The 11,499-nt window shown below is 55.1% G+C and overlaps 1 protein-coding gene across 3 annotated transcripts; it reads right to left on the bottom strand.

Moving 5' to 3' along the window:
* Positions 1-12: 12 nt before the first annotated feature.
* Positions 13-8,053, bottom strand: MBD6 (methyl-CpG binding domain protein 6). 3 transcript variants are annotated; one of them, XM_045829630.1, is made up of 13 exons: positions 7,983-8,053; positions 5,980-6,043; positions 5,672-5,808; positions 5,267-5,369; positions 4,970-5,132; positions 3,712-4,764; positions 2,871-3,532; positions 2,437-2,590; positions 2,093-2,262; positions 1,565-1,975; positions 1,409-1,476; positions 1,128-1,191; positions 13-987 (listed from the first exon to the last, which is right to left on the bottom strand). In XM_045829630.1, the coding sequence occupies exons 3-13, from the start codon at positions 5,782-5,784 to the stop codon at positions 913-915; spliced, it is 3,036 nt and encodes a 1,011-aa protein (XP_045685586.1). In that variant the 5' UTR covers positions 5,785-5,808; positions 5,980-6,043; positions 7,983-8,053; the 3' UTR covers positions 13-912. The 3 variants fall into 3 exon arrangements, with proteins under 3 accessions (XP_045685586.1, XP_045685585.1, XP_045685587.1); XM_045829629.1 differs by lacking the exon at positions 7,983-8,053 and adding an exon at positions 7,067-7,375; XM_045829631.1 differs by lacking the exon at positions 7,983-8,053 and adding an exon at positions 7,067-7,373 and having other exon boundaries at positions 1,409-1,461.
* Positions 8,054-11,499: the final 3,446 nt, after the last annotated feature.

Genomic DNA, 11,499 nt, shown 5'->3' on the forward strand with positions numbered 1-11,499 from the left:
CAGAGTCAGAGCCAGAGTTTCAAAATATTCTCATCTGTTAAATTAAGAGTGTCTCCCATAGAAAAGCAGTGGAGGCCCCACAGGGCAAGTACAAAACAGAATTAAAACTCCCAAGGGTCTTGTCTTTACAAAAGAAAAGGCAGGAGGCAGCCCCTGGACAGCTGGTCATGCTGGCCGCTCCGGTTGGACCATGTTGCATAATCCTCAGTCGCATCATCACAACGTCTCTGAGCATTTTGATGGGGAGGAGAAGGGGCAGTGTAGTGTGTATGGGAGGAGAGTCCCAGAGGGCCCTCTTTGCCCCCTTACCCCCTTTTTCTATCCCAGAGGAAAGCAGATGGAAGCTGGGTACACCTTGAAATGAGGCTGTGTGTTTCAAACCTGGGGACAGGGGTAAGAGGGGATCTGTGCTTTGAGTAACCTGAGCCAGAGACAGAGGGGTGTTGGAGGGGTAAGGGGAGGATGCATGATGCTTATTGCTTTGTACCTTTCACTGGGAAGGAGGGCAGCAGCCAACAGTAGCTCACAGGTTTGTAAACTGAGCCTGCTGGCTTCAAGAAGGGAGGCAATGAAGTCGAATTAAATATAAAAGTCATTTGTGCAAAAATAACTTAAACAAATAAAAGACCTGGGGAAGGGGGTGTTCCCCTTAGCCTAGTGGGGAGCAGGCCATATACCAATCCCCCCCAAGGCCTTTTCAGTGACATGGCTTTGGGGGGGGGAGGGGTTGAGCTTCCCTACCCCCTGCAATGGCTCAGGATGGGATTGTAGGGGAAGGGCTTGCATTTGTGCTCTGAGTGGGGAGTAGTGCCCCCACCCACTGTCCACAGGTGCAGGTGGCTGGCAGGGGCTCCCAAGGCTCAGCACTCAGCTTTCCCCAATCAGGGTCAGATCCAGCTCCAGGTATGGCTGCTATGGGGCCAGTTTCCTCCTCTTGTTTTTGGCAGGACGGCCAGGGCGGGCCCGGGGAGTCAGAGGGACAGCCACCTATACAAGAGGGAAAATTGAAAGAAGTGATCAGTTAGGTATCACAAAGTCTTTTTATCTTTCTCCCCCTACAACCCTCTTTTCCTCTTGCCTGATCCCTTATACATCCCCTCCCTCCCAACCCACTGACACGCACTTACTCGGGTTGTGGTGCTGGGGTCCAAGGTAACGTCCTGGCGGGAGCTATTGCTGTTCCGTGTAGGGCTGCAATAAGGGGCACAGATGATCAGGAACACCTCCCCAAGCACCAGGTGAATTTCAGAGTTTGGGTGGGAAACTTTCTATATTTGGACAGTAAAGGCATAATATTCATATTCAAAAAAGTATTTGCCCTTTTGAAAGCCAAGCTACTCTTTAGCCATTTCTATAAACCCAGTAGGAAGTGGGGAAAGGCCAGGGTTGTGGTGGGCCCAACACTCACTTGTATTTTCTCCTCCGGCCACGACGAGACTTTCTGATTACCCCTGGGGGCACCTGAGAAAAGATGGACTGTGTATAGGGGAAGTTAGGAAAGTGCACCATGGCTGCACCAATCCTTGGAGCCCTTCAGCCAGACCTCCCGTCGCTCTGCACTCACCTTAAGATCCTCAGAATGGGGCCCAGGAGGGGATGGATCCTTAGGCTCAGCACCCCCTTCAGCCAGCTCCCCATTATGCTGCCAGTGGTGGGTCCTTTTTGGAGACCGTTCCATTTGTCCATTGAAGCCACCACGTGCCCACTTAAGGGCTAGTCGGCCAGGATCCCGCCGGCTGCCAGGCTTTCGACCCCGGCCTGGCCTGGCCTCACCATTAATGCCCCTAAGTCCCCCTCCTCCCCTCCGGCCACGTTTCCCTGACCCCCTCCCAGTGAGCAGCTCAGAGACTGGGGGGTCAGGAGAACTATGGGGTGGGGCTAAGGCACTGAGGGGAGGTCGGGCAGGCTCTGGTTCCAGGGCTGAGGTGGGGCTCTCAGGGGGCAGACAGGGGGCTTCTGGCTGCTCTGGAGGGATCTGCAGGCAAAAAAATGAAATCTCAGTTTCAAATACAGTCCTGCTTTGTAACTCAGAATGCCCAGCTTTCAAATTTGGGAAAAAATTCAGTGACAAAACATACCCCCAAACCCTCACCTGGAGACTCTGTAGCAGGCAGGCGAGGGGACTAGAAGCCTCTGAGAGGGGTGGAGGAGCTCCCCCCCCAGGGAGGAGCTGCAACCCCAGCTGGCCAGAGAGAAGAGAGCCAGGAGGCTGCAACAGGCTGGGGAGGGTTCCAGGGCTGCTGGTCAGCGAAGACAGGTCACCTGTTGAAGTACAGTCACGGATCTGCCTAGGCAAATCAATTAAGTGGAGCAAATCCTATTCTCAGACTTTACCCAGAGGTCAAAGACTTTCTTCCCCAGTTTATCCAGCTGCTACTTCCAAGTTTTACTGCTTCCTTTCTTCTCTTTCATACCAGTATCTCCCCTCAAACTTACCCAGCAGGCTGGCACTCAGCAGAGGGCTAAGGAGTTGGGGGGGTCTCCCTGAGTTGGAGGGGGCCTTGCCCAGAGAGGAGGCTCCCAGGTCAGTAGTTGCCGTGGTGACACTGGAGGTAGGTGGTCCAGGTTGGGGGGCACTCAGGACACAGGGCTAAGGATAAAGAATGGCTATAACACATGTGTAAAGTATCCCATACATTTATAATACTTTCACATGTACAATCTCACTGAAGCCTCATGTGAATGAAGTAAGCCACACTTATTAAATACAGACACAGTTCTTGCAGCTGCCCTACCCTTAGCCAAGCACTAAGCCCTTCCCAAAGGCCCTGAAGAAGAGCTCACCATAACACCAAACACCTTTGATTTCCCAGTTCCCATCTCTGATTCTACCTCTTATTCTGTCCCACCCAATCACCCTCTATCCTCACCTGGGGGGGTGTCCCCGAGGGGGGGTCCAGGCTGGCAGCCAGCAGCGCAGAATTTAAAGCTATGAGGGTAGGGGGGGCTGAAAGTGGGGGAAATAGTAGCGGGGACAGGTCTCCCAAACCTGAAAATGTCTCCCCACTTGGACCTCCAGCTCCCTCTGCAGATCCCTCCCCATCCCCAGCTGTGGGGCCCAGGGCCAACAGAGGCAGGAAAGAGGCAAGGAGGTTGCTAGGAGGTGCAGAAGGGGGTGGAAGGAGATCTGAAGGGGGTGGTGGAAGCAGGGAAGCCACCAAAAGCGAAGGCCCTTCAGGCTCGCCTGGGGCTAGGGGAGGGCCAGGTCCCCCTGGGGGGGGTAGCAGGGGCTCAGGAGGAGGTTGTCCCCCTCCCCCAGCCAGCATGCCAAATAAACTGTGACTGAGTAATGGAGAAGGTGGAGGCTGCCCCAGACTCAGAGGGAGAGGCAAGGCCCCTAGCATCCCCGGGAAGCCGGCTCCACTCAGTGCCAGGCCCTGCTCAGGGCTAGGGAAAGGGAAAGCCTCCCCACCAGACAGGGGAGGCAGAGGACAGGCAGGGCCCGCCCCCATCCCGAGCCCTTCAGATGGGCTTTGAAGTACAGGGCTGGGGGCTAGAGGGGCTTTGGAGGCAGCTGGTGGGGCAGGGGCACCTGCAAAGGAAAAGAGAGATTCAGCTCAAGGGAGGCTCTTTCTCCCAGTGTCCAAAGAACCCAACCTCCCTGCCCCTAACCCAGAAAACCACCAGAGAACTCTAAACTCTCCCCTAAATGCCTTGGCTGTGTCTTTTCACCCCAGGGGAGAAGGAGCTCTACCACACTCACTCACATACCTGGCACACTGCTGAGGCTGCCACTGGTGGTCCCAGGCAGGGAGGGCAGGATAGGGTGCCTGGGCTGGGGAGGGCTCCCTGAGGAGAGGGTTGGGGGAGGAGGAAGGTGTGCGTCTGACCCCAAAAGGTTAAAGCTTCCATCAGAGTGGGAAGGGCCAGGGGTGGGGAGTCCCAGAAGGGACAGCACAGAAGGGAGAATTGGTTGGGATGGCTCAGGGAGAGAAAAGGGTTGGGGGGCAGGAGCAGGGACACGAGGACGGCTCCGTCTAGGGGCTTGAGGACCTCCCCTTTCTAGCATTCGCAACACAGTTGGGGGTCTGCGGCTACGGCGCTGAGTGGGACGGGGTGATGATGAATGGGAAGCTGAGGGCGCCTGGGCACAGGGCCTTCGGCCCTGTAAAGTGCTGGCAGGGGGCAGCGGGGGACGCTGTGCCTTGGCCGCTGCAGAGAGTAGGCTGCTAGCAAGGAAAGGGGGTGCCCCAGGCCCTTCTACCGTGGGGGCCCCTCCCAGGGGTCCCAGGACCAGGGGCAGGTGCATAGTGGCTGAAGACACTGGTGGCTGAGTGGTAGGACCAGGGGGGCCAGGGAGGACAGGAATATTATTGCTTGGGGGCAAAGGAGGGGGTGTTAAGGCATCACTACAGTGGAAGAGAGGAGGGTCTGAAGGTGGTGAGGAGGAGGTATGGGGGGCTGGAAGAGAGCCCAGATCAGGGGGTACCAGACTGGATCGGAGGGCAGCTCCCCAGTTGTATGAGGGGGCATTGAGGCTAATGGCAGGTGGAGGAGGTGGGGCTGGAGAGGGAGCATTGCCCCTTGGGAGGAAACAGGGGCTGCTGCTGCCTCCAGAGGGGAGTGGGTCAGGAAGTCTTGGCGGTGGAAAGAGCCCCCCAGGGCCTGCTAGAGGGGGGAAGGCCTGTGGAATTGAGGGTGGTTCTGGGGGGAGGGAGCCAGGACCTCCATTAAGTGGAGTTGTAGAAGGGACAAGACAGGGAGGGCGGGCAGTGGGGGGCCCTGGGGACACAGTGTGGAACATTTGGGGGCTCGCTCCCTCTCCTGCAATAAATAAGAAACGATGGGTTAGCCTGTAGCTCCCCTTCCAAGAACTTTCTTTTGTCATAAATTCCCAACGTGCCTCTGCCCTCTCACCAAGCAGCTCCCCAATCCACCCTTCTTTCTCCCTGTCATAAAGCTCCTCCCACCATTCCTCTTCCAGGCACTTAAGTTGTACTCAGTCTTCTGTAATGTGGAGAAGACTCACCAGGAGAAGAGTGTGAGCAGGTGGTCTCCATGCTGCGGTACAGGGTTGCCATAGCAACAGCTTTCCGGCGGTGGTTGCACAGCTTGGTCATGTCCTCCTCTGATGCTGGCCCCACCCCAGCCCCACCCAGGGTCACCGGGGCCAAAGGGTCAAAGTTGAAAACCTGTAAGGTAGAAGGCATGGACAGGGACCCTGAGAAGGTGGAAGCTATGACAAAGGCTACCTACCATGGACAGTGATTTGCATTAAGTTTCTAAGCTTATCCCTGTACTCTCTGGCACCCCTCATCACTCTGACCTTGGGGACATTGAGTGGACACTCCAGACCGCACTTGCAGGTCCCATCGCTGAGGAGGTAGCTCCGGGTTTGCTCCAAGGAAGACAGCTCTGTGCCACTTGGGCTGGAAAAGGACAGGGTCAGAGAGTATGGGGTTAGTTGACACTGAATCAAGAGACATTCCTAAATGATACTTCCTTAATCAAAGACCTGCCTAGAAAGGATTGAGCGTAAGGTATGTATAAAGAGACAGAAAGAGGGAGAACAGATTCAGAGACAGAAACCACAAGGGTTGAGGAAGGAAGGACGAGCAGAAGAGCAACAGGGTACCAGAGACCTGAGCTTTGAGAGATGGAGTGCGAAAGAGAAAACTCAGGCAACTGAAGGGCCTAGGGATAGAATTTGGGGAACTTGGAGGATCTCTACCTGATATAGAGCACAGAACCCTCTCGAACACAGCGCTGCCAGCCGATCGGGACAGATGTGGCCACAGGGCCCCCAGCTCTGTCTGCTCCACTGCTCTCATTGCCCCCATTCATTGTGTGTAATCAGCTCCCACGTGCCTGATAACACATCCATGTGGGCATTAGGATTCAACTGGGCTGGGTACCTGAGGGAGTACTCCAGGAAGGCAAGGTTGTGGGGAGACCCAAGAGAACCCAGAGATAAGGGGGAACCCTCAAAGAGCTAGGAGAGAGAAAGGGGGAAGCCCTCTGCCATCCCACCATGGTTACCTGAACATCTCTGCAAACATTGTGGGGTCCAGTCTAAAGCCGGGGCCGCCAGCTTAGCCCACACCTGCAAGCCAGAAGAGAGAAGAGACTGTCAGGAATCTGTCCAACTCAGGAGAGCACAACAGTTCAAGGTACTCTCAAGGGAAAGATCATTAATGAAGTGCCCATAAAAATCTCGGGGACATGCTAGCTGAGTCCACAACCAACCTTTACATATGCAGTCCCTTAGGGACCAGACAGTCAAAGCCTCAACCTCCAAGGACCAAGAATCACAGCCCAATCCCTACATATATAAAAAGTAGGGTCCTTTTGTCCCATCAGAGACAGAAGACTTCACCCAGGAATGTGGGCAAACTCCCATAATGCCAGGCCACTAGGAAGTTTCCCAAAGAGCCTAGCCCCTGATGTTCCAGTACCTCCCCCCTACCACCACCCCCACACACAGGCAGATCATATAAAACGTAGAGATTGCCCCACAGGTCACCAGGCCATTGCCTAACTGCCACCTTGGGTGGTACCAACAGAACTGCCCCCACCCCATGCTGATCTGGTTCATTTGGGTGTTCTTAAGAAAGATTGGAATCACAGCTCTTGTCCCAGGATCCTTAGAAGCTCCTGATTTCCCCCCAAGGCTAAGGCAAGGGGTTTCAGCACCTCCTATCCCACAAACTTAAAATTAACTCCAACAAGGGTTCTCCTCTAATATGTGGGGCCGCCCCTCAAACCTGCAAGTATCCTTCTCAACCTCACCATCGCTGCCCCCCCACACTGGCGGCTTCAAAACTTTCCCTCTTATAACAAGGCGCCCTGTCACCCAGACTGCTTCCCTTAGCTTGGGGAGGAGGGGAAGGCGCACGAAGTAGGAAGGAACTTGGGGAGAGGGCGGGCGGAGGGTGGGCAAGGCACTGACGGGAGGGAGGTGAAGAAGGCAAAAGTCAAGCAGTTAAGAGGGGGAGACGGTGGGGGCAGGTGAGGGCGGGGGAGTAGGGATGGGGCCAGGGAAGGGGGCCGAGAGGACGCGAAGGGGGCAGAGGGGAGGGAGGGGAGGGGGAGGGGCGGGGGTGGGGGGGCCGGGCCCTGCACTCACCGCGGCCCATGGTTCGGCCGGCCCCGCCCTGCGCAGTCGCGGCCCAGAGGGTGAGTGGGAGGGAGTGGGAGGAGGGTCGGTGGAGCCCGAGCCTCCGGTACGGCCCCAGCCGGTCCTAGCAGGAAGCGCCGCCGCCGCCGCGGATCACCGAGCGGCCTCCCGCGCATGCGCCATGGGGGCCAGGGGCAGCCCTGGGGATTCCGTTCCCAGAAGGCACCGCGCAGGCTGCTACCGCCGCCGCCGCCGCCGCCGCCGCCGCCACAGCCGCCGCCGCCGCCGCCGCCCGGACGGGAGAGGGGCGGGGTCGGGCCCCCGCCCAGCGGACAACGACGAGCCAACAGGAGGGGCCGCAGTGCGCATGCGGGAGCGCGCCTACCCCTCCCCCACAACTCCCCATTAATCCCCAAGAGAACAAACACCCCACGCGCCCCCCCCGCCCCGCCCTGCCCTCCCTTCTGCTCCGCGGAAGGATCTGACTCTCTTCCCAGACCACTGGTGGCCAATCCCAGCTTTCCCCAGGGAGGAACCTTTCCAAAGCCACAATCTGTCGAGAGAGCCAGGAATGCCCGGCCCGGGAGGGGCCAGCCCCCAAAGATGAAAGTCGCGGCTTGCCCTGCCCTGCCCCAAAGGCTTCCCGAGTTCTGTACTGGGTGGGACTTGACCCACCTCCCCAGGTCAACATGTCACAACACGACCTCGGCCGGTCAAGTCACATGACCTCTGCCTGTCACTGACAATCTGGTCATGTCTTTGAACCAGGAGAGTGCATTTGGTCCAACCCACTGCCAGCCCCATTTACTGAGGAGAAATGGAGGTCTGGAGCAATGGAGCACGCCTGACCAAGGACCTGTCACTGTCAGATCACCACCTATACCAGCCATTCAGCTACACCAGCATTCTGACAGTTTCCACTTACACAAACTCTGGCTGTCCCATGCAAGTACGACAGGATCTGTAACAGGCCACCACATGGCCTCTGTTTTCTACCTAAAAAAAAATATTTTGCGTATTGCATGGTGCTTTTCACTCTCGTTCAAGCTGCCTCAAAGTTCATAGTCCCCTCTTTTTACTTTCACAACTCATTTTTTATTTACAAACAAGAACAGTGAGGCACAGAGAGATTAGGTGACTGGACTGGGATTCCTGGGCAAGTGAGGGGCAGCTGAAGCTAGAATCTGACATTTCCTAGCAACCTCAAGGCCGACGTGCGCTAAAGTGCACGCAACTAGGCTCTACTGTGGACCAAACACCTAGGAGGCAGGAGGCCTATGCCCACCCCCTCAGATCAGGAAGTCACAGGACTTACTGCCTGGTTCAGTGAAAAGGGTGGGTTTTGGTCTTTGGTGAAGGGCACTAGAGCAACATGAGGGGAGATGAGTGGGGCAACAGAATCAGGCCTCCTCAGGCAAAGAACCTGAGTTCTGGCATGCTAAGGGCTCATACAAGTTAAGGGTGCTCTTCTGAAAGGAGCTGAAAATGACTACCAAAGGGATTCAAGTACCTCAGTCCCTTTTTAGGTAGTTAGGAGACTAAATGATGAGACCCCTTTAAGAAAACTCGAGGTGTAGAAAATCTTGGCGGATGGATGCAAACTTTCAAAGCAGGGAGGTTTATAAGACTTTGTGCCCATTATTAGCTAGGAAGGGGCCAAGCAAAAACGGGACCTTTAAGGAGGAGGTAAAACGGGGTCTAATGCCGGCGGGGGGGGGGGCGGGCCAATAGCTCCTGAGGTAGGCAAGGTACAGTGAGGTTTCTTTCATCAGCCTATGAGACAGCCAAGGTTGATAGCCGTTGGGGCCGTTGGGTGCAGGGAGCTGGTGCCCCGCCTTCTCTCCTCTACCCCCCACCCCCCGCACCTCCCACTACCCTCGTAGTCCCCTGCGCTTGCGCGCGCAGACACTGGTTGCCAAACATTGCATCATCCCCGCCCCCCTTTCCTCCCCTCCCCCCTCCAGCTCTCCGGTCCGCGCGCGCGCGCGCGCGCATGACTCACTCACCTCCTCTGCGGATCCTCGTGACCCAAAGCCACTTCCGGGTCCAGCGAGACCTCGACCCCCAGGAAGGAGGGAGCTATGGGGAGGTATCGCGCGGCTCCTGAGTGGCGGTTGTAAGGGTGAGGCGGGGCCAACTCCGGCGTGCCGCTTTCTGATTAGTTGGCTTCTGGATCCGCCCCTGAGAGGAGGGCAAGGCCCTGTTAAAAGATCACTGCTCTGGGATACCGAGGTCAGAGGCTGGAGTCTAAGACACAGTGGTTATAATGTTGAAAATGAGCGGGTGGCAGCGACGGAGCCAAAATCAGAGCTGGAATCTGAGGAGGGAGGTGAGTATCGATCGCCCATCTACCTTTTACCCTTTGGTCTTCGCGACGTTGTCGGCTCAAAGTCGGGCATCCGTTCTTTAGGATGTGGCACCACCTCTATAATGAAGTTAGCGACGGTCCGAGGGAGAGATGGCGAGATCCTTTATTCGGGAGAGGTGTTACAGGCTCTGCTTCCTTCGGACGACAGCGTCACCCCACCCCTGCCTGGAGCAAAGGGGCCTGGCTGCTCTTGGGAGATTTATTATATTCTCTATTGTTGCTTATCTCAGGCCTCCTTGTTAGGCCTATGTGGTGGGAGGTGGAGCAGCAAGACACACCCCCACTCCCTAGAAGCCTGTTAGACCGCCGATTAGGCCGCTGCCTGGGCTCGGCTACCAGCAACCCCACCCCCAGTCCTGTATCGGAGGCAGCGTCTCTGTGCCAGGATGGCTACAACCGTAGCTGGGGTTCGTGAACCTACACAGGACAGCCATGCTGAACTCGAGCAGTGGACAGAACCTTCAGGAGAATGACACAGCCTTTTAGAGGCCGAGTGCCCATGGACAGGGAAAGGAGATGGGTTTTTTCCTGTATCCCAGAGGTCCGTGGGCCTCCTGCACAAGAGAGCATCTTGGATTTCTTAAGTGTGGGAAGTCATTTGGAGTCTCTCCAGAGTATTGTCCTTCTCTTGAGATTGGTCCCTGTATCTTTTCCTCTGTCCTGTCTCCAACTATCTCTGTGTAATCATTGCATCAGGCCAGCCCCCGTTTGGCTGTACAGCCCTCTGGCCTGGGGCTCCACTGCTGATGAAAGCCCCGTTCCAGGCACTGGAAGGCAAGGAAGTTTCCCCAGGGAGGACAGTCCTGCAGAGAAACACTTGGGGCGATATTGCATCTACAGTCCCCAGGGATAAGCAGCTGCTGCTCTGCTCTGGACTTCACCCTCCCTTCCCTGTAAGAGAAATTGGGGAGAATTTATCCACTCATTCCTAACAGGAACCTACTAAGTGCAGTTTGGGGCCCAGAATACATCCATGAACAAGAGGGGAAAAATATATGCCCTCACAGAGCTTACAGTTCAGTGGGAAGAGGCATACAGTAATCAGAGAAGCACCATAGAGAAAACTAATGAATGGAAGGGTAGAGAATACTTTGAGTGGGGGTTACAGTTTTACATTGGGTGATCAGGGATTCCCTCACAGAGATGACCATTAAATGAAAGACCTAAAAGAGGTGAAGCAGTAAGCCATGCAAGTATGTGGAAGGAAGAGTTTTACAGGAGAAGGAACAGCAAGAATAGAGGTTCTAAGGTGGGAGCATGCATAGTATCTTTAGGGAACAGAAAGCCAATTGGCTGGACCAGGGTGAGCAAGAGAGAGAGTGGTCAATGAGAAATCCAGGGCAGAGAAGGAGCAGACTGTGTGGGCCTTTTAAGCCATTTTAAAGATATTAGCCTTTAAAAAAATATTTTATTTATTTTTTAGAGAGAAGGAAAGGGAGGGAGAAAGAGAGGGAGGGAAACATCTATCATTTGCCTCTCTCATGCCCCAACTGGAGACCTGGCCCACAACCCAAGCATGTGTTGTGACTGGGAGTTAAACTGGCGACCTTTTGGTTCACAGGCCGACACTCAATCCACTGAGCCACACCAGCCAGAGCAGGATGTTAGCCTTTAATATGTGTGAAATTGGAAGTCATTGGATGGTTTTGAACAGAATGACAGGGCCTGACTTAAGTTTTAAAAAGCCTACTTTGGCTGCTGTGTTGTGAATAGACTCAGGGAGGGGTGGCAAGAGCAGAAACTGTGAGACCTTCTGCAGTCATCCAAAAGAGCTAGTAACTTGATAACAGTGGAATTGTTGAGAAATATTTAGATTCTGGGTTTCTGGAGAATGAGTTAAGAAATTTTGCTGGTGGTTTGGATTGGATTGTGAGGTGTAAGAGGAGAGGAATCAATGAAGATTAAGATACCAAGGTTTTTGGCTGAAGCAACTAGACTTGTCATTTACCAGATGGGGAAAACTTTGGAAGGGGAAGATTAGGATTTTGTTTTTGGCCATATGAAGTCTGAGATGCCAATTAGACACCCAAAGGAGATGGCAAGTAAACAGGTAACAGAGTTGGAGGTCCATACT

The sequence above is a fragment of the Phyllostomus hastatus genome, unplaced genomic scaffold (genome assembly GCF_019186645.2).
Source record: "Phyllostomus hastatus isolate PE091 unplaced genomic scaffold, TTU_PhHast_1.1 phas_scaffold_93, whole genome shotgun sequence".
NCBI lineage: Eukaryota > Metazoa > Chordata > Mammalia > Chiroptera > Phyllostomidae > Phyllostomus > Phyllostomus hastatus.